At 35.8% G+C, this 23,064-nt stretch overlaps 1 protein-coding gene across 2 annotated transcripts in view; it reads right to left on the bottom strand.

The window, feature by feature from the left end:
- The window catches only part of GCC2 (GRIP and coiled-coil domain containing 2), a 65,980-nt gene extending 43,860 nt beyond the window's left edge, over positions 1–22,120 (bottom strand). The window contains exons 1-10 of one of the 2 annotated variants that reach the window (XM_086701471.1): positions 21,991–22,120; positions 21,569–21,625; positions 20,494–20,578; positions 19,240–19,307; positions 16,172–16,276; positions 13,003–15,468; positions 12,240–12,309; positions 9,648–9,748; positions 9,324–9,422; positions 2,387–2,506 (exon numbers count right to left, since the gene is read on the bottom strand). In XM_086701471.1, coding sequence (XP_086557597.1) covers positions 2,387–2,506; positions 9,324–9,422; positions 9,648–9,748; positions 12,240–12,309; positions 13,003–15,468; positions 16,172–16,276; positions 19,240–19,307; positions 20,494–20,578; positions 21,569–21,625; positions 21,991–21,996 — 3,177 coding nt within the window. In that variant the 5' untranslated portion in view covers positions 21,997–22,120. Of the gene's footprint in view, positions 1–2,386; positions 2,507–9,323; positions 9,423–9,647; positions 9,749–12,239; positions 12,310–13,002; positions 15,469–16,171; positions 16,277–19,239; positions 19,308–20,493; positions 20,579–21,568; positions 21,626–21,894 lie in introns of both variants that reach the window. The other variant, XM_025932020.2, reaches the window with a different exon arrangement.
- Positions 22,121–23,064: the final 944 nt, after the last annotated feature.

The raw sequence follows: 23,064 nt of genomic DNA, 5'->3' as shown, positions 1-23,064 counted from the left end.
TAATTAAAAGTTTTTATGCAAAAATACTGAAATTTAAACATATTTATTACAATTTTCATGTTTGCTTTTACTCAATTTAAAATTACCTGAAAAGCCCTTTCAACCAAGTGGGTGTGTAAGGAATGTACCTCAACATAATAAAGGCCGTATATGACAAGCCCACAACTACATCATACTCAATAGTGAAAAGTTTTTCCTCTAAGATCAGGAACAAGACAAGATTCCTACTTGTGACATTTTTATTTAACATAGTATTAGAAGTCCTAGCCACAACAATAAGAAAAAGAAAAGGCATCCGAATTACAAAAGAAGAAGTAAAACTGTCACTATTTGCAGATGACAGGATACTATGTATAGAAAACCCTAAAGACTCCACCAAAAAACTGTTAGAATAAACGAATTCAGTAAAGCTGCAGAATACAAGATCAATATACAGAAATCTGTTGTTTTCTATATACTAATGACAAACTATCAGAAAGAAGAATTAAGAATAAACAATCCCACTTAAAACTGCATCAAAAAGAAAAAAAGTACCTAGTAATAAATTCAAAGAGGTGAAAGACTTAAAACTTTAAGACACTGATGGAAGAAATTGAAAATGACAGAAATAAATGGGAAGATATTCTATGCTCATAGATTGGAAGAATATTTTTCAAAAGTCCAAATATTGTTATCCTGACCAAAGCAATCTACAGATTCAATGCAATCCCTATGAAAAATTCAATGGCATTTTTCAGGGAACTAGAACAATCCCAAAATTTGTACAGAACCTAAGAAGAGCCCAAATAGCCAAAGCAATCTTGAAAAAGAAGAATGAAACTGGAGCTATCATGCTCCCCAATTTCATACTATATTACAAAACTATGGTACTCAAAACAGTATGGTACTGGCATAACAGCAGACATGCAGGTCAATGAAACAACGAGCCCAGAGATAAACCTATGATAATATGGTCAATTCACTTATGACAAAGGAGCCAGGAATATACAATAAGAAATGTACAGTCTCTTCCAATAAATGGTGTTGGACAAGTTGCATGTCCACATGCAAATGAATGAAACTGAACCACTATCTTCATCTTACACAAAAATTAACTTAAAATGGTTTAAAGATTTGAATGTAAGACCTGAAACCATAAGACTCCTAGACAATGGCAGTATGCTCCTTGACACTGGTCTTGTCAATGATATTTTGAACCTGATACCAAAAGCAAAGGCAACAAAAATAAAAATTAACAAATGGGACTGCATCAAATTCAAAACCTTCTTTATATAGCAAAGGAAACCATCAACAGAATGAAAAGGCAACCTATTGAATGGGAGAAAGCATTTGCAAATCTTATATCTGATAATGGGTTAACAGCCTAAATAAAGAACTTGTACAATTCAAAAGCAGAAAACCAAACAATTCGATTTAAAAATGGGCAGAATATCTATACAGGCATTTTTCCAAAGACATACAAATGGCTAACAGGTACATGAAAAGATGTTCAACATCACTGATTATCAAAGAAATGCAAATCAAAACCACAATGAAATATCATCTTATATCTGTTAGAATGGCTATCATCAGAAAAACAGAAACAGCAAGTGTTGGCAAGGATGTGGAGAAAAGGGTTGGGAATGTAAATTGGTGCAGCCACTGTGGAAAACCTTATGGAAGTTCTCAAAAAATTAAAAACAGAACTACCATATGATCCAGTAATTACACTTCTGGGTATTTATTCGAAGAAAATAGAAACACTAACTCAAAAAGATATAAGCACAACCACGTTTACTGCAGCATGACTTACAATGGCCAGGATAAGGAAACAACCTAAGTGTTCACTGATGGATGAATGGATAAAAAACATGTGGTATATGTATGTATGTACGTGTATGTGTGTGCATATATGAAATGGAATATTATTTGGCCATACAGCCATACAGAAGTATGAAATCTTGCCAGCTGTGGCAACATGGATGGACCTTGAGGGCATCATGCTAAGTGATATAAATCAGAGAAAGATAAATACCATATGATCTCTCATATATGTGCAATTAAAAAAAAAAAACAACTAAGCTCATAGAATATGTCGTTGCCAGAGGCACAGGGTGGGGGTGGGTGAAATAAGTGTAGGCAGTCAAAGGTTATAAACTTCCAGTTATAAAATAAATAAGTCATGAAATGTACAGCATGGTGCTATAGTTAATAACACTGTATTGAATATTTGAAAGTTGTTAAGAGAGTAAATCCTAAAAGTTCTAATTGCAAGGAAAAAAAATTCTGTAACTACGTATGGATAGGTGTTAACCAGACTTCAAAATATATGCAAATCATGATGTACACCTGAAACTAAACTAATATAATGTTGTATGTCAATTATACCTCCACAAAATTTTTTTACCTGAAAAGTTGAATTCCTTAATTGTCTTGTAAGTTCTTCTATGTGATGTTCAAAATTATTAGCACGTTCTTTTTCCACATCCAACTGCTCTGACTGCTTATCATATTCTAATAAAAGATTCTTCAATAAAACAAAAGGATTTAACTTTAGACAATTATACATTTGACCAATCAGACTATAATACCAAACCATCTTGATATAACAGTTGAGTCCATTCTGAAAGTTTAAAACACTTAGCTAAGTTCAACATTTGACAGAACATCTAATTGGCACCGTATAATAAAATTAACATAGTTCAGAGGACTTTAGTATGGGATGGAACTATTAAAGGGCAAAAGGATTTTACATTTATACAGTACCAGCAAGTTAAATATATTCTAGTCGTCAATAAAAATAAACTCCTGTAACATAAACAAAATTTAAAGAGGGAGGAGAAAAAGCTTAACCTGGTGGCCTATTAACTCCACCTAAAGAATTGTGATGAGGAAAATGTTTCAGGCCTGGCCTAATATAAGGTATAAGTGCTAATGGAAGGACATAGGAAGATATTTCATACAATCAGTGTCTCACTCTCTGTGGCAAGATGTTTACCATTTTTTGGACTCTAAAACCAATGGAAATTTGATATTTTTGGTTGGTCCCTACTCAAGAACAAAATGCCCAGGCTGACCTTTTTGCAACATACTGGCAAATTAGGTTATCCTCCAAACTATGTAAACGAGATTCACTGTTTTGAGACTGTGTGTACTGTTTTTTTTTTTTTTTCCCCTCCTCTAATAAATCCTGCTTTTGCCTTGGTTCTTGGAAAACTACCGACTGTTCTTCACATAATGAATTTGTGTACAGAATAAATAACAAAATCTGAGTTTTCTTTGAAAGTTTACTTTGGAAAGCCTAAAAAGTGACCTTCATTCAGACCAGGACTTCTTGAGTCCTTCCCAGGCTCTTCTGGGGTTTCATGTGTGACAATTATAGGCTCTTTCTGGCTCTTGCTTGCCAAATCCGACTCTTGGCTAAGTGTAATTTTGTTTCTAATTCTGATTTATACATAATCAACTATTATCCACACTAGTAGCTGAATGTTGGGATCTGAATTTCAATTTTATGGTCTACCCATCTAATGATCGACAAAAAACAGGATGTGGGAACCAAAAATCTGGCTTATATATATATGTTTGTCCATGTTTATTTGTCTGAGGGTTCTGCTATTTCTTGGCTTAAATGAATATGGGGTTGAGAAATCATTTGTCTTCCACAGAGAGAAGATTCCATGCTGTTTTTGTATTTCGTGCAGATTCCTCTAAGTCTATAGATCAGAGATCTTTATCTTCTTAAACTCTATCTCGTCTTCGTTTTTACTTGCTATGGTTCTAATAGTTGTCAAGAGCTGCAAAAATGGGATTCCTATAACAAAGCTGACTTAAATAAATAATGGCTCGCCACAGGAAATTCTGACTATAATCACATATTATTCCTAAGGGGAGCACTGGAACAAAAAAATGAATGCCATGCGTGCAATGGTCTAATTTCCTCGATGCATATGCCTATATTGATTCCAAGCAAATGAATAATTACAAATTATCACCGCTTCAGAATTGTTGCACGTTCAGATCTTTTTTTTTTTTTTTAATATTTTTAATGTATGTTTACTTTTGAAGGCGAGAGAGAGACACACACAGAATCTGAAGCAGGCTCCAGGCTCTGAGCTGTCAGCACAGAGTCCAACGTGGGGCTTGAATTCATGAGCTGTGAGATCATGACCTGAGCTGAAGTCACGTGTCCAACTGACTGAGCCACCCAGGCGCCCCTGTTCAGATCTTTAACACAACAACAACAACAACAACAACTGAGAGGCATCTGGGGAACTTGGTTAAGCATCCAACTCTTTATTTTGGCTCAGGTCACGATCAAGCTCTGCATCAGGCTCCACACTGAGCACGGAGCTGGCCTGGGATTCTCTCTCTCTCGCTCTCTCTCCTCTTCCTGTTCATGTGTGCGTGCACCTGCTCTCTTTCTCTTAACATAAACATTAAAAAACTGATAAAAATGATTATTTTAAGTGATATGAACACTGAAAAAAGAAACTGGCCAGGTTCACAAGTCTACAAAATTCCTCAGCATCCTAATATTGATGTTCCCTGAGGAACCTAATGGAGCTCAGTTGTGTCTATTTTTATAAAAAATGATCATGATTCTTAAACATATCAGCAGGACCGATTTAATCGTACGTCCTGTTGTTTCCTCACAAATGGAATCCCTAGCTTATTCAAAGACTGAGAAAATTCTACAACTATAAAATGTATTTTTAAGTTTATTTATTTACTTTGAGAGAGAGAGAGGGAGAGAGAGAGCAAGCTGGTGAGGGGCGGAGAGAGGGACAGAGAGGGAATCCCAAGCAGCCTCCACACTGCCAGCACAGAGCCTGATGTGGGGCTTGAATAATCAACTGAGCCACCCAGGTGCCCCTAAAATGTATTTTTGAAAATGTTTTAATAGACTTCATTTTTTTAAGAGCAGTTTTAGGTTCACACTAAAACAGAGAGGAAGGTACAGATTTCCCATTACTCCTCTACCCCCAAATGCAGAGCCTTCTATATTATCAATAATACATGGCACATTTGTTACAATTGATGACCTTACACTGACACATCACCATCCAAAGTCCATAGTTTACATTAGGGTTCACTTCTGGTGTTGTACATTCTCTAGCTTTGGACAAATTTATAATGACATACATCCACCATTAATCAGTATCATACAGAGTAGTTTCACAACCTAAAAATCCTCTGTTCCATCTATTCATCCCTTCCTCCCCAACCACTGATTTGTTTTTAACTGTCTTTTCCCTTTTCCAACATGTCATGTAGTTGGAATCATGCATTATGTAGACTTTTCAGATTGGCTTCTTTTGCTTGGTAGTAGCATGCATTAAGTTTCCTTCACGCCTTTTCATGGCTTCATAGCTCATTTCTTTTCAGTGCTGAATGACATTCCATTGCCTGGATGTACCAGTTTATCTATCCATTTACCTACTGAAGGCCACCTTGCTTGTTCCCAAAGTTTGGCAATTATAAACAAAGCTGTTTATAACACCTACATGCAGGTTTTTGCGTGGATATGTTTTCAACTCCGTTGCATAAACACCAACAGTTACTAGATCATACGGTAAGAGTAGGTTTAGTTTTGTGAGAAATTGCCAAACTTCTGTCAAAATGGCTGTACTATTTTGTACCCCCTACCAGATTTTCTGAATGAGAGTTCCTATTGCTCCATGTCTTTGTCAGCATTTGTTGGTGTTGGTGTTTCAGATTTTGGCCATTCTAATAGGCATGCAGTGGTTTTAATTTGCACTTCCCTGATGACATATGGTGTGGAATATCTTTTCATATGCTTATTTGCCATCTGTTAATCTTCTTCGGTGTAAGTTTTTTGGCCCAGTTTTAAATCAGGTTTTTTGTGTTCTTACTGTTGAGTTTTAGTAGTTCTTTGCATATTTTAGGATAACAGTCCTTTATCAGATGTACGTCCTTTGCAAATATTTTCTCCCAGTCTATGCCTTCTCATTCTCTTGACATTATCTTTCGCAGAACAAATACTTACAATTTAAACATATATGTGTGTGTGTGTCTGTGTGTGTGTGTGTGTGTGTGTGTGTGTGTGTGTATACATATAGCTTATCAATTCTTTCATGGATCATACCTTTGGTGTTCTAAAAAGTCATTGTTACACTCAAATTCACCTAGGTTTTCTCCAGTTATTTTCTAGGAGTTTCACAGTTTTTTGTTTTACATGTAGGCTTATGATCCACTTTTGAGATAATTTTTGTGAAGGGTATGAGGTCTGTATCTAGATTCAATTTTTTTTTTTTTTTTTTACAGGTGGATGTCTAATTGTTTTAGCACCATTTGTTTAAAAGGTTATCTTTTCCTCCACTGTCAAAGATCAGCTGACTATATTTATATGGGTCTATTTCTGGGCTCTCTATTCTCTCCTACTGATCTATTTCTCTATTCTTCTACCAATATCACATTGTCTTGATTGCTGTAGTTTTATAGTAAGTCTTTTTTTTTTTTTAAATTTTTTTTTCAACGTTTATTTATTTTTGGGGGGACAGAGAGAGACAGAGCATGAACAGGGGAGGGGCAGAGAGAGAGGGAGACACAGAATCGGAAACAGGCTCCAGGCTCTGAGCCATCCGCCCAGAGCCCGACGCGGGGCTCGAACTCACGGACCGCGAGATCGTGACCTGGCTGAAGTCGGACGCTTAACCGACTGCGCCACCCAGGCGCCCCAGTTTTATAGTAAGTCTTGAAGTCAGGTTAATCCTCCCATTTTGTTCTTCTTCAGTATTGTTTTCTGAGTCTGACCTACATCATTTTCCTTCTCTAAGGAACTTTAAAAATTTTTAAGAGTTTATTTAGAGAGAGAGAGAGAGAGAGAGAGAGAGAGAGAGAGAGAGAGAACATGTGTGAGACTGGAGGAGGGGCAGACAAGGGGGAGAGAGAATCCTAAGCAGGCTCTGTGCTCTAAGCAAAGAGCCTGATGTAGGGCTTGAACCCACGAACTGTAACATCATGATCCGAGCTGAAATCCAGAGTCAGATGCTTAACTGACTAAGCCACCCAGGCGCCCTAAATTTTTAACATTTCTTGAAAGGCATGTCTTTCTTTTCCTATGAGCATTCTCATTATGCAGTTGTACCTTTTGTACTTGGCTCACCATTCTTTGATATTTTTTTTTTGTCTTTTGAAATCTATCTATATATATATATTTAATTTTTATTGGTTTTTGAGAGAGACAGTGGACATGTGTAAGGAGAGAGGGGCAGAGGAAGAAAGAATCTTAAAAAGGCCCCACGCTCAGCATGGAACCTGACACAGGGGATCCCACAACACTGGGATCATGACCTGAGCTGAAATCGAAAGTTGGACACTCAACCGAGACACCCAATACCCCTGAAATCTATATTAAAAAAATTTTTTTTTAATGTTTGCTTATTTTTTGAGAGAGAGCAACAGAGTGTGAGTAGGGGAGGGGCAGAGAGAAAGGGCGACACAGAATCCGAAGCAGGCTCCAGGCTCTGAACTGTCAGCACAGAGCCCAATGCGGGGCTCGAACTCATGAACCGTGAGATCATGACCTGAAACAAAGTTGGATGCTTCACCGACTAAACCACCCAGGCATCTCTATAGTTTAAACAAAGAAATTGGCATACCTGGTCTACCCATTGATAAAAATTAATAAATTAGATTAAAATGTAAAGAAGCAAGCTGCTAATGGCTCATAAAAGACAAATGAGCCTATATTTAAATTTCAAATAAGTGTTTTAAAAAAATGGATGTGTCAAATACCTTTATATATTAAGGATATTAATCCCTTGTCATTTTCATGTTAATTTTTTATTTTATATAGTTCAGTCTATCTTTTCCTTTGTAAATTCAATTGCTTTTAAGTTTAGAAACATATCTCATATCCAGCAGTAAAATGATTGTTTTATACCAGGTTTTAAAAAATCCTTTTCACTTTTCACAAAACTCTTTAAATCCACCTAGAATTTATTTTGGTGTGTGGGAGTAAAGTAAAAATCTAACTAAATTATTCTGAAGTAGTTACCTAATTCCTTCTTTGTTGGTTTCAATGTTTTCAAATCTTACTGGGCTAGTATACAATCTAGCTTAGTTGGTGATAGAACAGATCTGGAACCAGACCTCCTGAATCCAAACTTGGCTTCATTCTGTTACTTGCTCTGTGATAGCGGCAATGTTAATTATATGTTTCTTGTTTTTTTGTTTTTTTTTACTAAAAAATTTTTTTTTTTAGAATTAAGTGTGGTAAGATATGTAAAGTGCTTAGAAAAGAGGCTGGCCTAGAAGTGTTTGTTGTTATGCAGAGGTCTCTGTCTTCTGTTAAATTAATGTCTTATTTTTATATCAGAATTGTATCACATTATGGTTTTGTAATAAATTTCACACCTGCTAGAGCAAGATGCTTTTCTTTTTTCACTTTAAAAAGTATTAACTATTCTTGTGAGCTTATTTCCCATTTGAAACTTAAAATAATTGTCAAGATTGCCTAACCAAAATAGATAAATAAATCTTTAGTGAAATTGTTTCAGAACATGTAAACCAACCTGAAAACAAGTATATCAAATAATAATAGTTGCTATATATATGTTTTGCAGTTTTCTTCATGAAGTGCCAAATTTTCTCATTAAAGTTCTTCCTGAAATTTTATTTTTTGGCTTCTATGGAATTTTCTTCTTTCAATCAATCCCACTTGGCTCACTCTCTTGTTGATACCATCCTCTTTTATTGTTATACACTGTAAGTTTCTTAAATTTTTTTTGTCTACTTCTCTGTTATTGCCATTAGAATTTAAGTCCTTGGAGGGCAGGAATTTAGTCTGTTTGGTGGACTGCATCTCCCTAGTACTCAGTATTCACTCTGACTGTATAAATATTTGCTGAATAAATACATACAAGAATGTAAAGGTATTTATCTTACATTCAGGGATTTTGTTGCACTCTCTTATTTTAATTTTAAATTTTTTTATAATATTCTCATGTTAGGTTGATAAGCATATTACCTCCAAATAATGCTTTTACTTTCCTTTTAAACCTGTTGTTTGAATTTCAAGTTTATTCACTTGGCCAGAATATAAAATAATAACAGTAATAATAGTCATCTTTTTTGTTACTGATTTTATTAGGAAATCCCAAGACAGAATTTTGGTTTTAAAAAACAATAGCTTGAAGGTACTTTAAATCTCAGACACTTAAAATCTTGATACTAGGATGCTATGACATTACACAAAAAAATAGAAACAAATTTACTAAAAAATACAAGGTGACTGTCTTATGGAAAAGTTTTACATTTCTAGTACATTCCTTAACTTAGAAGTTACAAATATAACTTGCTATTAAAATAACTATTTTTACCTTATAGCTTTCTGCTCCTTGAATGAGATCTCTCATGGAAGTAGACAACTGATCCTTTTCTGATCGAACAGATTCAAGCTCTTCCCGTAGAGTCTGGGCCTATTTTAAATATATGATAAAAAGTTTTGTTTTGTTTTTTAAAGATTTTATTTTTAAGTAATCTCTACACCCAGTGTGGGGCTTGAACTCATGATGCTGAGATCAAGAGTCATGTGCTCTACCGACTGAGCCAGCCAGGCGCCCCTAAAAAGTTTTTTATGGACAGAAAAACTAGATTTTCTAATATGCAAGATTATTGAATCTTGTATTTTTAAGTCACCTTACCTCTCTTTTGCTAGAATCTAGTTCTTTTTTTGCCTTCACAGCAACTAGTTTTATCTTATTTATTTTTTCCTCTTTCTCTTTGGATTCTTTTTCCAGATATCCTAAAAACACAAAATGAAAAGATTATATATATGAACTCAAAAGGAAAAAATCCAAATTATTTACTTGTGTTAGCCTTAGAAATTGACCTTTAATCTGGAACACAAAATCTGTAATCTGTAATTAAAAGTAATAAGTAGCAAAAATATTAGTATCTATTTTTTTAAGTGAAAGTTTAGTCATTACCTAAGCAAGGGAAACAATGGTAAAAATGTCCATTTCCTTCCAACTGTCAAAATAGCCTACTCATTTCATAAGTGTCTAGGAATTGGAGAGGCTATTAGTGCTCCTTTAATGTTAGAAGATTTCCTAGAAACTCAACTATGGTAGGATTTTAGGCGGCAATTTGTAAATCAGGATCATATGGGGAAATATCAGATACAGTTAAATACTTTTGCTCTGTAGACACACTCCAATCCTGATCTCTTCCTTAACATCTTTAGCCATTTCCTCTATTTCAGCTCCTGTGTTCCAGATCTTATTTCTTGATATCTCTGCTTAAGTTATCTGAATTTCTGTCCTCGCTCATTAATCCAGATGCACCTGTGCTCACAGACTCTGCCTTTCTCTGCTGCTACAGGTGATTATTTTGTCTGTGTGTTTGTGCAGCACTGGCCAATTGTTCCACTTTTGCATTTCATCCTACACCTCTCATGTACTCAAGAATCAGTGCAGCAAAGCTCCCTCTTTCTTGTGCAGCAAATCCCCCTCTCTAATGGAGTTTTCTTTTTTTCTTTCTTTCATTTTTTTTTTTTAAAGTTTATTTATTTATTCTGAAAGAGAGAGAGAGAGAGTGGGGAGGGGCAGAGAGAGAGGGAGAGAAAGAGAATCCTAAGCAGGCTCTGTACTGTCAGCATGTAGCCCGATGCAGGGCTCGAACTCATGAACACATGAGATCATGACCTGAGCTGAAATCAAGAGTTGGCCACTCAACTGACTCGAGCCACCCAAGGTGCCCCAGTGGAAGCACCAAAGAGGATGGGAAAGGTCATAAAAGGATTGCTGAAACAGCACACAAACAAAAAAAGGCAAACCACCACACTTCCCCTCTGGATACTGTCTCATCTCTTTTATAAGCAAATCCCTTTGTAAGCATGTGTACACATGCTCTCAAATTTCTTTTTTTTTTTTTTTTGAACATATTTCATTCAGGCTCTGGCTTTAGCATATCACGGAAAAGGTTATCAAGTTACCAATGCCCTCTAGTTTGCTTACTCCAATGGTTAGTTCTTTGTACTGATGTTACTTTACCTATTCTAGCATTTGCCATGGTTAAATATTTTTTCCCTCTTTAAACACTTCTGTTACTTGCACTTCATCGATCTTAATTTCCAACACATTTTATGTTCTGGGTTTTCCCAACTCACTGGCCGCTCCTTCCCAATCTCCTGTGCTGTTCCCATCTTTCAGACTTTTAAATGACAGAGAACGGTCTCTGGTCTTCATATTTTTTCTACATTCACTTCCTTGGTGATCTCCATCTCATGGCTTTTAACTGTTCTGTTAACTACAACTTTTCACCTCGGATCTAGCTCTCTCCCCATAACTCCAGATTTGCATATTTAGTAGTCTACCTGACATCACCATCTGAGTTGTTAAATTTGTCTCAAACCGAGTTCCTAATCTCATTTTTAACCCCACTTGTCCCAGTCATCCACTATAAGAAAACTATCATTCATTTAAAAATCTTCCAGCTTCCCCTGCTACCTCTCCCTCACTAGACTAACTAGACACTAAATTGAAGATTTATGGGCACATTACTTAACACTTCTAAGTATTTGTCTCTTATTTTTAAATGGGAATAAAATAGCTACTCCATAATGTTACTATGACAAAGATGTGTATAGGACAAAGTCTCAACTTCTTTGCACACATTCTAGTGCTTTTGTGGTCATACTCCTGCCTCTCTAGGAACTTCTTGGTATGCTCCTTGATGTTATGTATGTTGATATTCACACACCTGCCGTTCTCTCCTGCCAGAATACCTTTCTTCTCATGTCAAATTTCTCATTCTTCAACACAAAAGTATAGCCTATTCTGTGATGTTTTTCCTACCTGAAGACAGACAGCCGATCATGCCTTCCTGTACTTCCAGCATTACACCTTGTCGACACTTCAAACTACTACAAGAACAGCCCCTCTGGCACTTGGCTCTTTGAAGACATGGTCTGTATTTTAATCACTTGCTATTACTAGTGCCTATCTAGCTAGGCATTCAAATAAACTTTGCTAAATAAATGAAAAATCCCCAAACCATCATGGAACCAGTTATAAATGGAATCACATCAGTCCTTTAGATTAAACAATTAAACAAGAGAGTGGTAATTTTGGAAAGGAAGGCAAACAGATGGCAGAGAAACAAAAATGGGGGCATTAGAGACAGCTAGTTATCATGATTTAACAACTCATTAATCAGCTACATTTCTCAATGTATTCTAACTCTAGAAGACTCTGTGTAATTCATTGTGACAACATATACAAAACCATACTTACCTATTTTTTCTTCCAACTCTTTTACTAAAGAAGGTTGATCATTTTCTACAGGTGATTTCTCTAAGGAATCCTAGATTTTATAGAAAAAACAAAAAGAAAATCACTTCATTTCCCATGATGAACTAATTGGCCATCATATCAAGCATGAGAAAATCCTCATTAAAGAAAATTCACACAAAAAGCAATTTGATGAGCAGTCTTTTTCTTACCTTGATAGACCAAGTAATACTGACCTTATGCATATAGAATTTACTGTAAAAAAAACAGTAGTATCCAAGGCCAAGATGAACAACCTGACACATACCAAACACATAATGCAATAAAGAAAAGATTAAATGATTATAGTTTATCATACTTTCACAAATTTTGGACAAAAATCTAAAATTTTGGCTAAAGTTAAATACCACAATAGCCCACTTTTCTGCTCAATAGTGCTCTTTAAGAAAGGTAAAATGTATATCACACCACAATGAAATTCTAGTTTTTTCATGTTGTAGTTTTGGTGTTGACTAGTTATGCAATTTTGACCAAGACATTTAACCCCTTAATCATTTAATCTTATGCCAGATCAAGATTCTAAAATGATCTAAAACCAAAAAGTGACCAATATGGATACAGAATACGTAACATGAAAATGTTTAATGTACTTTTCAGAAAACAATTTACTTCTGACTTAAAAGTGTAAAAATTTAATGTATGTATTTTCTAGTCTAGTACTAGAACTAAGAATTTATTTAAATTAATAAAATTGAAATAATAGTACCTTTAATAACAACAACTCTGCTCTCACGTCCTGCAATTCAGCTTCTTTTTGTTCCTGCGATAGCCTCAGGTTTTCAAGCTCCCTTACAAAAGACTGTTCTTTTTCATTTTGGGTTTTATTTTTGCTATGTAAGTTTTGAGAGGCTTCTTCAACTTGACTTAAAAGATTCTGATTTTCAAGCCTTGTTTTCTCATTAGCATTCTTCATTTCTAGAAGATCAGACTGCAAAGCCTCTTTATGCGACAGGGTTTCTTCTAATTCTTTCCTTAAGAGAACTTTCTCTTGTTCATGGTCTCTTAGTAGAGACTGAAGCTCTTCATGCTGAACTGCATTCTCTTCTTGAAGGCACTTAATCTTTGTTTCTAACTCTGCTACCCTTTCATCATACTGAAATATCAAGTTGTGTTTTTCCTCATTGATTTTAGCTAAGGATTCACCTACAGCTTGTAGGATATTTACAACATCTTGCTCTTCATCTTCTTCTGAAACTTTTGACTCCATCTGCTTCAGAAAACCATATAACTGAGTTTTGACAAATAACTTCTGAACCTGCTCATTTTCAAACAGTGTACTTAAATTATCTCGTTCTGTAATTGTTACCTGAAGTTTCTTTTCTAATTCAGAAATGTGTTCCTTAAGCATAACATCTTCTTTTTGGGACAGGAGAACTTCCAAATCCCTATTCAACTGGTTCTTTTCTGAACTTAATCTATTATTTTCCTCATAAAGAGACTTAACTTCAGATGATAGTGCTTCCTGGTCCTCAGAGACAGTTTTTAATTGAACCATAAGTTTTTCTAGTTTTTGGTTATTTTGATCCTTTTCTTTTAAAGTTTCTTCTAGTTCTCCTCTTAATTCATTTACCTTTTGTTCCAGTTCACTGTTGCAGTGGCTAGTTTGCTCTACTTTTCCCCTAAGTTCTACAATCAATTTTTCTTCCCTTTCACATTTTTTATGGAGATTATCCATCTCTTCATGAGAAGTTTTTATTTTACTTATGAAATCATTTTTTTCCTCAGTGAGGGAACTTATCTTTGCTTCAAGTTCTTGTAACATGGTATCTCTCTGACTGAGACTAACTAAACACACTTCATTCTTCTCTTGAAGACTTTTTATGGTATTTTCAAGTTCTGGCACTAATTCTTGTTGGGACAACTTTTCATTTTCTCTCTGGAGACGATTCACAGTTTCAAGAAGAGCATCTTTTTCATTAAAGGCTGTTCTGAGTTTCTGCTGAAGTTCGTTAACATCAGATGCTTGCTGTTGCTTCATTGATTCAAACTCTTGACTTATTTTCCCAGCAGATTCCCCCAGTTCTGTTTGTAAGATCTCCATAATCTCCCTCAGACTCTCATAATTTAAAATTGCTTCTTGCTTTTCTTGCTGTAGGTTTTCACACTGCTCCTTAAGACCTTGTATTTCAAACATTAGTGTTAATTTTTCTTTTTCTGAACCTGACAAAAATGTCTCAGTTAGTTCTGATATTTCTTTTTGATGCTGTTCCTTAAGTCTCTGTACTTCTTTGTTATGTTGTTCTACAATACAGCAAAATTGTTTGTTTGAATCTTCTAGTTCAGATTTTAATTTTTCAATTACACAGCTCTGTTCTTCTTTAGCTAGCAATAATTCATTAATTTTAAACTCTAAGTCTTCCCGTTCATGAAAAAACTCATCCTTTATATGTTGTGCATCAAGTTCAAGTTTTAATTTAAGATTATTCATGTAAGTTACCTCATCTTTTAAGATACTATGTTGAGACTCCAGTTCTTTTAAGGTGTTTTCTAAGTGTTTGATTTTTTCGTTTACTACTTGTTCTACAAAAGCTTCTTCTTGTAAGAGCATAGGACACATCTGATTTTCGTGGCTTGCATCTGGCGCATTCTCTAAGTTTTCTAATTCACATTCATATTTCTCCTGAATGTTCTTCACACTTGCTTCACATTGTCTGACTAAATTCTCCTTTAGCTGGTTTAAATTACTCACTTCTGCTTCCCGTTCTTTTGCAGATGCTTCTATTTGGCACATCAAATCTTTCACCTCTTCTTGGTGTGCAACTTTCAACTGCAAAAGCTCTTCTTGCAAACTATTAATATCTTTTTGGTAACGCTGGGAATTAGCCTCAATGACTTCTTGGAGATGCGTAACTTCTTGTTCCTTTTCATTTGTGGCAGTGCTTAATTGTTTTTGCAGATATAAAATTTGTTCCTCAAAGACTGGCTTGATGTTCTGAATTTCTTGTAGTTTTTTAACATTATCTTCACAGTTACCCTGAAATTTAAGTTGTTCGGAAAGTTCTAATTGTTTTTTTGTTGCTTCTTCCAGTTCCTTTTGCAAGCTAGCTTTATCTTCACTGTGTTTGGAATGTACTGCCATTAATTCATTTTTCAGATTTTCAATTTCTTTCACATAGTTTCCTTGTGATTGTTCAAACTCCTTGTGCACATCTTCCATCTTAGTAATAGAATCCTATTATAAAAATCAGCACACAAAAATACCTAATTAAGACAAAAGAAATGCCTGCCTTCAGGAAAAATATTAGCCACAGGCTAACTGGAGAGAAAAGGAAGTGAGCAAAAATGTACATAGAGCAATATGACACTGAGACTCCCAAGAATTCTGCTCAGGCTGCAACTACCTTAAGTATCATACTGCACGTTGCAGTACTAAATGTGTTATTCAGGGTAATAACTAAAATCTAAGAAATCTCTGGATTTAATTTCCTTTTAAAAAGGGATAAATTATGGAAGTTATACTGAGTCACAAAGGTTTAATGAGTTATCTCCTGAGTTGAACAATAGGGGACTTTTGGGGAAAATTAGCCCAGACCCAATAGGCAATGGACTATTCCAGAACTGAACAATGATTCATTTAGAGTATGTGTGAGAGTCAACTTACTTAAACAAGTACTTTTTCACAAAACAAGTAATTTTTAATAATTCTCATTAAAGAGTAACATTACAGCAATAAAGAGGATTAAGAAATGCAAAAACTAAATGCTAGTTCTATCTCTATGTAGATGAGGGATTTCAGTTGTTTTTCTTTTTTAGATATTAATTTGTTGTTGTAAATTATTAAAGTCATCAAATCACATGCTTGTTAAGATTTTAGCTCTAAAATTCATGACTATAGTAAATAAATAAAAAAACCAAACATTACATTGTTGCCTTACCTCAACCTCTTGCTTCATTTTAATATTTTCTTTCTTCAGATAAAGACACTGTTGCTCACTCTCTGCTTTTTCCAGAAGAAGAGCATCCAGACGTTCAGTCAATGCCTGTTTTGGAGCAGGGTGATTTGTTTGCCAGAGGTTAAAAATGATGGATTGAACACATGCATAATTTGTTCTTCACCATTTCCAAACCACACTGAAGTAAGAATAAAAGACTTAAAAAGGTCTATACATAAGAACAAAGAGAAAAGGAGAAAATAAATAAGGACTACGGGAAATTTCACCATATTTTTGAAAAACTGAAAAGTGGAGGAGGAACTGAATTAGAAAGAGGAAGAAAAGTAAAACTTACAGTGTCTTCACAGGGAAACACACGAGAAGCTGGCAAATACTCTAGTAAATTAAATGTCCAGAAATTGGAGGCCCTAGATATTGTTGAGGGAAGTATAATGTGTGGGATTCAAAAACTGGGGATTGGTTGACAATATGAATAGGGAGGACGAGAATAAAAGGCAAGAAATCACCCCTGTCCCATCTTCCTCACAGACAGGTTTGTTCTCTGCAGAAATTTAACAGGATAGAAAGTAAATGAAATGGAAACTAGGTCAACAAGAGTAAGTAAAACTTCTAGCAAGACTGATTAAGAGAAGACAGAAGTCACAACAATAAAAATAAAAAGGAAACATATCTACATATAAATCAGAGATTAAACAGCTAAAGAGAATATTATGAACAATTATTTGGCAATAACATTAAAAACTGAAATGAAAGGAATAAAAATATAGCCTTATTAACTCAAGAAAAAAAAATTAAAAAGCCTAATACTGTAACAATTTAAAAATTAAACTAGTGGTTTAAAAACATGTCCACCTAAGGTAACAGAAGGAATAGTTTTACAGGTGAATTCTATCAAATTTTCAAAGAACAGATTATCCCAATTACATATGAACTTGTTCAGACAAAATAAGAAGCAGATTCCATTATTCTACAAAATTTGCATAACATGATACAAATATTGAAAGACTTTACAAACAGGAAAATCACAAATCCAATTCATCATGAATCCAGATTAAGTTAAACCTAAATGTTTAAAATCTATAAAAATGTTAAAATCTTAAATAAATTAGTCTACTATCACTCTATATCTGTCTACTTCTGAACTTACATAAAGTAATAAAAACAAACCAAACAACAGATGTAGAAAATTTAGAGTTCTATATCAAGTTATAGCTATTATTCAAACACAGGTAGAATAAAGCCATTTTAAAATATGGGATGACATTTTCCTCCCATACATCCCTTCTTAGGATGCTACAGAAGGGCATACTCTATGAAGATGAGGTTAACCACCACAGTGAATAATATGTCACTTAGCAAATGGGGGGCCAATATAGAAAAGCAGTGTAAAAATTCACAGGATCATGGCACAAGGCCATTTCCAGGAAAACTGGGTGGCAGACCTAGAGAACAACCAGAACAAATTAATGCAGGACAGAAGGCTTTAGAAGGGGGGTGGAGGGGTCCAGGAAAAAACAGTAAAGATGATCTGATCTATCTGATCAATGGAAAGTAGGAGTTATTGGGAAAGATAGCAAAATTTTCATATGCTGTTAACAGCAAGTTAATAGCTAAATGTCTAAAATGGATAAATCAAGGAATAGCAGTGTAACTGTATTATTTAGAAATACAGAAATAATTTCTAGAAGTTATTAGTGTTTTAATAAGTTATTTAGTTATTAGCATTATTTGTAAATTATGTGCACAGATTACTTTGGTTAAAACAATTTTAGTTTTAAAATTAGCTTTTTCACATTACATAGAATATTGCAAAATAAACTTCTGATTGGTAAATATCAGGGCAATCCTAAATACATTCACTGATTTTTAGGGGATATATACAGGTCATTAACTGAAAACAGCTATAAAAAATCTTGAAGATTAGAGGCACAGATGCACAGTTATTTCTTAGGAAATACAGACTTGATTCCAGCAAAGAGATAATAACAAGAGTGACATGTACAAGAAATTTCATTATCTTAACATGCAATTTCACCTCCCCCTTGCATTTGGAAGCAGCATATAACTTCATATACCTTCAAATTTTGACATGGAAAATACGATTATTCCTCTTCTAAAAATGAAAGTCAAATACATCAGCTTTGAATAAAACTTTAGATGTATCCCAATGTGCTAGAAGATAACTACTAGAAATAAGATGACTACTAGAAATTTAGAAAATTTAGAAAAGCATGGAAAAAAACATTACAAAGCTTTGAGAAACAAAAGAAACTCTAAAGATTAGACCAAATGGGTGGGGAGGGTACATTTAGTTAGCATTAGGGGCCTGTAAGTAAGAATAAGCAATTCAGGTTCTTCAACAGATAAACAAGATAAAAACAATACCCTGTGATCTGGCAAGAGCATATAAAACAAAAAGAGAAGAGAGAGCCGGGTTAGGGAAGAGAAAGTGTACTGATAAACTGCAGCATTATCTTGAAGGAACTATAGATCACTGGTGGCTGACACATGTACAGGATAAAGGAAACAGGAAAACTGAAGAGTCTCTAAAGTTAAAAGGTCTGAAAAACAGTGCTGCCACTGGTTGTCCAGTAAAAGGGATTTGGCCATGCTAAACACAAAGAGAAATGGGTGAATATTTAAATCTTTCCCCAAACAGCTAGAGATTCAACTGTGAGATGTGGGTCAGTAATCACATCCAGGTATATATATCTATTTATAGATTTTGTGCATCCATTGGCCTAAAAATCACCATCAAATTCCTGAGCACGGGTTTTCTGAGGGGGAGAGGGAAGAGCAGGGCTGAGATTAAGGCAGCGCCTTAATTACAGAGTGTGTGCGATGGAAAAGAGAAGAGAGTACCACTCATTTCACACAGAAAGAGAGGTAAAAAACTTAACCAAGGGCAGAGAGGAAGTGGAAAAACAGAGGCAAAAGCCAGAAAGGGCTCTGGCACATTGACAGCTTTAAAGGAAATTTGATTTGTTATTACACATTTCCTCTAAGTAAATAAATAAAAATTAAAGCAATATTTGCAACTTTTGCATTACCTTAATAATATCACCAGTTCCTCCAGCAACAGGTTTTGTTTTGAATTCCTCAATTTCTTTCTCCAATTCTAAATAATTATTAAAAAAAATTCCAGTTCAGAAATGAAGAGAATAATTATTGTCTAAAGTGGTAAGTACATTCTTTAAGAAAAAAAAAGACACTATAAATTAGAATAAAGCAGCAGATATTTTGAGAAAGTACTAATTTCACCCCATATTACCTTTTATTTTCCTTTTTTCTTATGGAAAAATTCCAGACAAGTAAGAAAAGTAGAAAGGATAGTATGATTAATACACCCATCACCTTAATTTAGCAATAATTACATGGACTCATTTCATCCTGACCTGTATTTTTCCTTTTTTCTTACCTATCTTGATATTTTTGATGCAAATCTGAGACATTATAGTATTTTAGCTGTAAATAACTTCTTACTGTATAATCTTAAAGCAATAATTAACCTCATATTAAGCATAAATACTAACCTATTTCATCAACTCATGTCCAGGTCTGGAGCCTAGAACACGTTTCCAAATATATTTATTACTCTCTTTATCACAAACTGGCCCAATCTCCCTAAACACAATGTGACCTTTTCTAGTAGAAAATAAATCTTGGCTTGTAGCAATTAACATTTGTTAAGTCATTGGAAATTCATGACCTCACCGCACGTATTGAAAAGAATACTAATATCTACATTCTTTAGGAATATAAAGTTGAACAGGCAATCAATCAACTTCCACAAATATATTTCAACATTCCAGGAATGGAAATATTTTATTACTTTACTTGAGGCCTCTTTTTACTTCTTTGGGCTCACAATCTTCTATCTCTGACATTTCAACTGACTACCCTAGAAAAAAATGATTTATCTAGATCAATATACAATCCAAATCCAAAAAAATGCTTAATTTTAACCAAATTTTTCTTTAAGATCCTCTTCCTTGATTTTTATTATTTTATTATTTAAGTTATTTTAATAGTTCAAAAATAACTGCCGTTTAGAGATGTGTAATGGTAAAAAAAAAAAAAATCACAGGTAAATGGTTAGAATGTTAAATAATAATAGATTTCACACTGAGTAAGATTTTATTGGATTCACTGGTAAACAAAATAAGCCAATATACAACTAAAAACCTAGTATTTTAAATCATGATTCAATGAGATTGTATCAATGATACAATCATGTATTCAAATCATGTATTTTAAATCATGATTCAATGAGATTGTAAAGATGAGTATTTTCAACTCAATACCTGCACATCGGGCTTTAGCTTTCTGTATTAGCATCATCTGCTTCTTGGCAAACTTGATAAGATCTTCCTTGGGCAAGGTTTCCAGCTGAAAGATGTAATGATATTACTAATTTGTTATAACTCATGTTCCTTTTAGACCACAAAAAAAGAAACATAATATCTTCTTAAAAACATCCTACTGAATAAATCTTCATGTCAACCAAACCATATTTTTTAAAAGTAGCAACTGCAACTTCAACTCAATAAATACCAGTTAAGGGACTGCTATGAAATATAAAAAACAGCACATATCCTCTTACTCACATAAATTCTTGTTTAGGTTAAGATACTTTCTGGGTTTTGATTTAATTGTAAAATTAGGGGACTGGGACTAATTCTACTTAACGTTCCTTGGAGCTGTAAAATTATTCAAGGCTGAAATGTCTTTGGCTACCTGAAAATATGTAAGCATAAATATAGCAACAAGACAAATCAGGGTGCATTTAGTCTTTTTAAGAAATCAGGGAAATTACTTAACCTCTGGGCTCAGTTTTCTCATCTGTAAAATTGGGATAACAAAAGTACTTGTCTCATGGTTACCATGAAGCTTAAATGATGAAGTAACTGTTCAGGGAAGTACTGAAAACTTAGTATGCAAGCAATAAACCACTATCTTTTTAGAATCATGGAATGTTAAACGTTGTACCAGACCATAAAAATTACCTAATTCAACCTTTTTTTCATACTGTAGGAGTAACCTACAGAATTGAGTCCGTTGACTCCTACTTAATGTCACTGCTCTTTCCACTACACTATATAAATCCTCATAGATTAATGTTTGAAAAATTGCAGAATCTCTCAGCGGTGCTAACCAGGAGCAGGAAGTAAACAAGGTCCATTCCTTTCACACCATGAAACTTAAAAAAAAAAAAAAAAAAAAAGATAACAGATTGGTTACTGTGTCAATTAGAATCCAGAGCCCTTGGGGGAAGGGTTTCTTTTAAATAGGCCACCCTCCTACCCATGCCAAAGTTTTCCATTCATCACCCTTCCACTCTTCAGTGAATTGGCTAGTCAAGTACTGTATTCTCTTCACCTTAGATTTCCCGGTCCCAGAGGTGGCTGGTGAAGCCACCCCATCTTGAACAGGATCCTGCAAAACAAAATCAAACCCACGTATCAAGAACTCTTCTAATCTCAGATAGAACGCTGGAACCTTTACAGGTAAAGCCTCTCCGTGGAATCAATTGTAGGAAACTCCTATGTGAGTTAGGGAAGGTGAGGGTCTGTCGCTGTGGCAAATCATATACAATCTGGCTCTAAGGAGCCAGGTAATCTAGGGACTGAGTTTGGGGCAGTAGGGGCAGAGACCGGAGCAGCGCAGGGCTGCGGGGCGCAAAGGGAAGGTTGCCAAGAACTCACACGGCGCCCATCCCCGTGTCTCAAACCGCGGCTCGGGAAGGCCCCGCGGGGAGATGGTGGGCCCCGGTCCCAGTCCGGTCGCCCGAGCAGCGTTACCTCCATGGCAGCCGGCCTGCAGTGGCCACGCAGCCCCGCTGCCCCGCAACCCCTACAGCCCAGCCGCCGCCGACTCCGCACTTCCGTCTGCTGTCGCCTCTGACGTACCCTCGGCTGCAGGTTAAAGGTCGCGCTTCTCCGTGGCTACCCGCCACCCCCCGCGTCTCCATGGCTACCGTCTGATGGCGCTTCCGCTTCCGCTTCTCCTCCGGGAGGCGGGTCCCGGCGCGCGCCCTGCCCCGCCATCTGCCAGCTCCGCCCGACTCCCTGGCCTAACCCGGGGTGGGGGAGGTTTCTGCACGTTCCGGTGGGCGGGGGGGACAAACCCTGGTATTGGGTGTCACAAACCCTGGTAGGTTTGAATCCTGCCACTGCTATGTTTTAGTAGCTGTGAGAATTGGGCAAATCACCCCTGAGACCCTCGTTTTCCATACCTTAAAATGCTGTTAGGATGATGGGAGTACTGTATTGAGGGTCAGGTACCCCAAAAAGGCCAGTTACCTTACTCTTTAAAAAAAAAAAATTTTTTTAACGTTTATTTATTTTTGAGAGACAGAGACAGAGCACAAGCAGGGGAGGAGCAGAGAGAGGGAGACAGAATTGGAAGCAGGCTACAGGCTCTGAGCTGTCAGCATAGAGCCTGAGGCAGGTCTCGAATTCATAAACCGTGAGATCATGACCTGAGCCAAAGTTGGTCCCTTAACGGACTGAGCCACCCAGGCGCCTGGTCAGTTACCTTACTCTTTATGGAAAGCCTCAGATGCCTGTCAGATAGCTGTTTTCAAGAGGATTCTTAGGCAGATGCCGTCCAGCAGGGTGCCCTGTGAGTTCTCTCCGGAGCTGATGGAGCCAAGGATGCGGCCTCCCGAAGCAGGCATTTTTTGGCTCTCAAGGCTGTGAGGATGTCCCCAGGGGAGCTTTTGTCCAAGGGGGCTTTGAACCCTTGCTGATGTGGGAAGCAAGAGAGACGGCCTCTCTCAGGGCCAAGATGGAGGAACAGAGATGGTGAGAGACAGCACCTTATGTGGAACTAATGGGTTGTTTGTTGGTGCTTCCCCATCCCACAAGGAGTGT

The sequence above is a fragment of the Puma concolor genome, chromosome A3 (genome assembly GCF_028749965.1).
Source record: "Puma concolor isolate L17-30 chromosome A3, mPumCon1.1.hap2, whole genome shotgun sequence".
NCBI lineage: Eukaryota > Metazoa > Chordata > Mammalia > Carnivora > Felidae > Puma > Puma concolor.
Note: the sequence above shows the minus strand (reverse complement) of the source record. Positions and strands in the feature narration are given on the sequence as shown.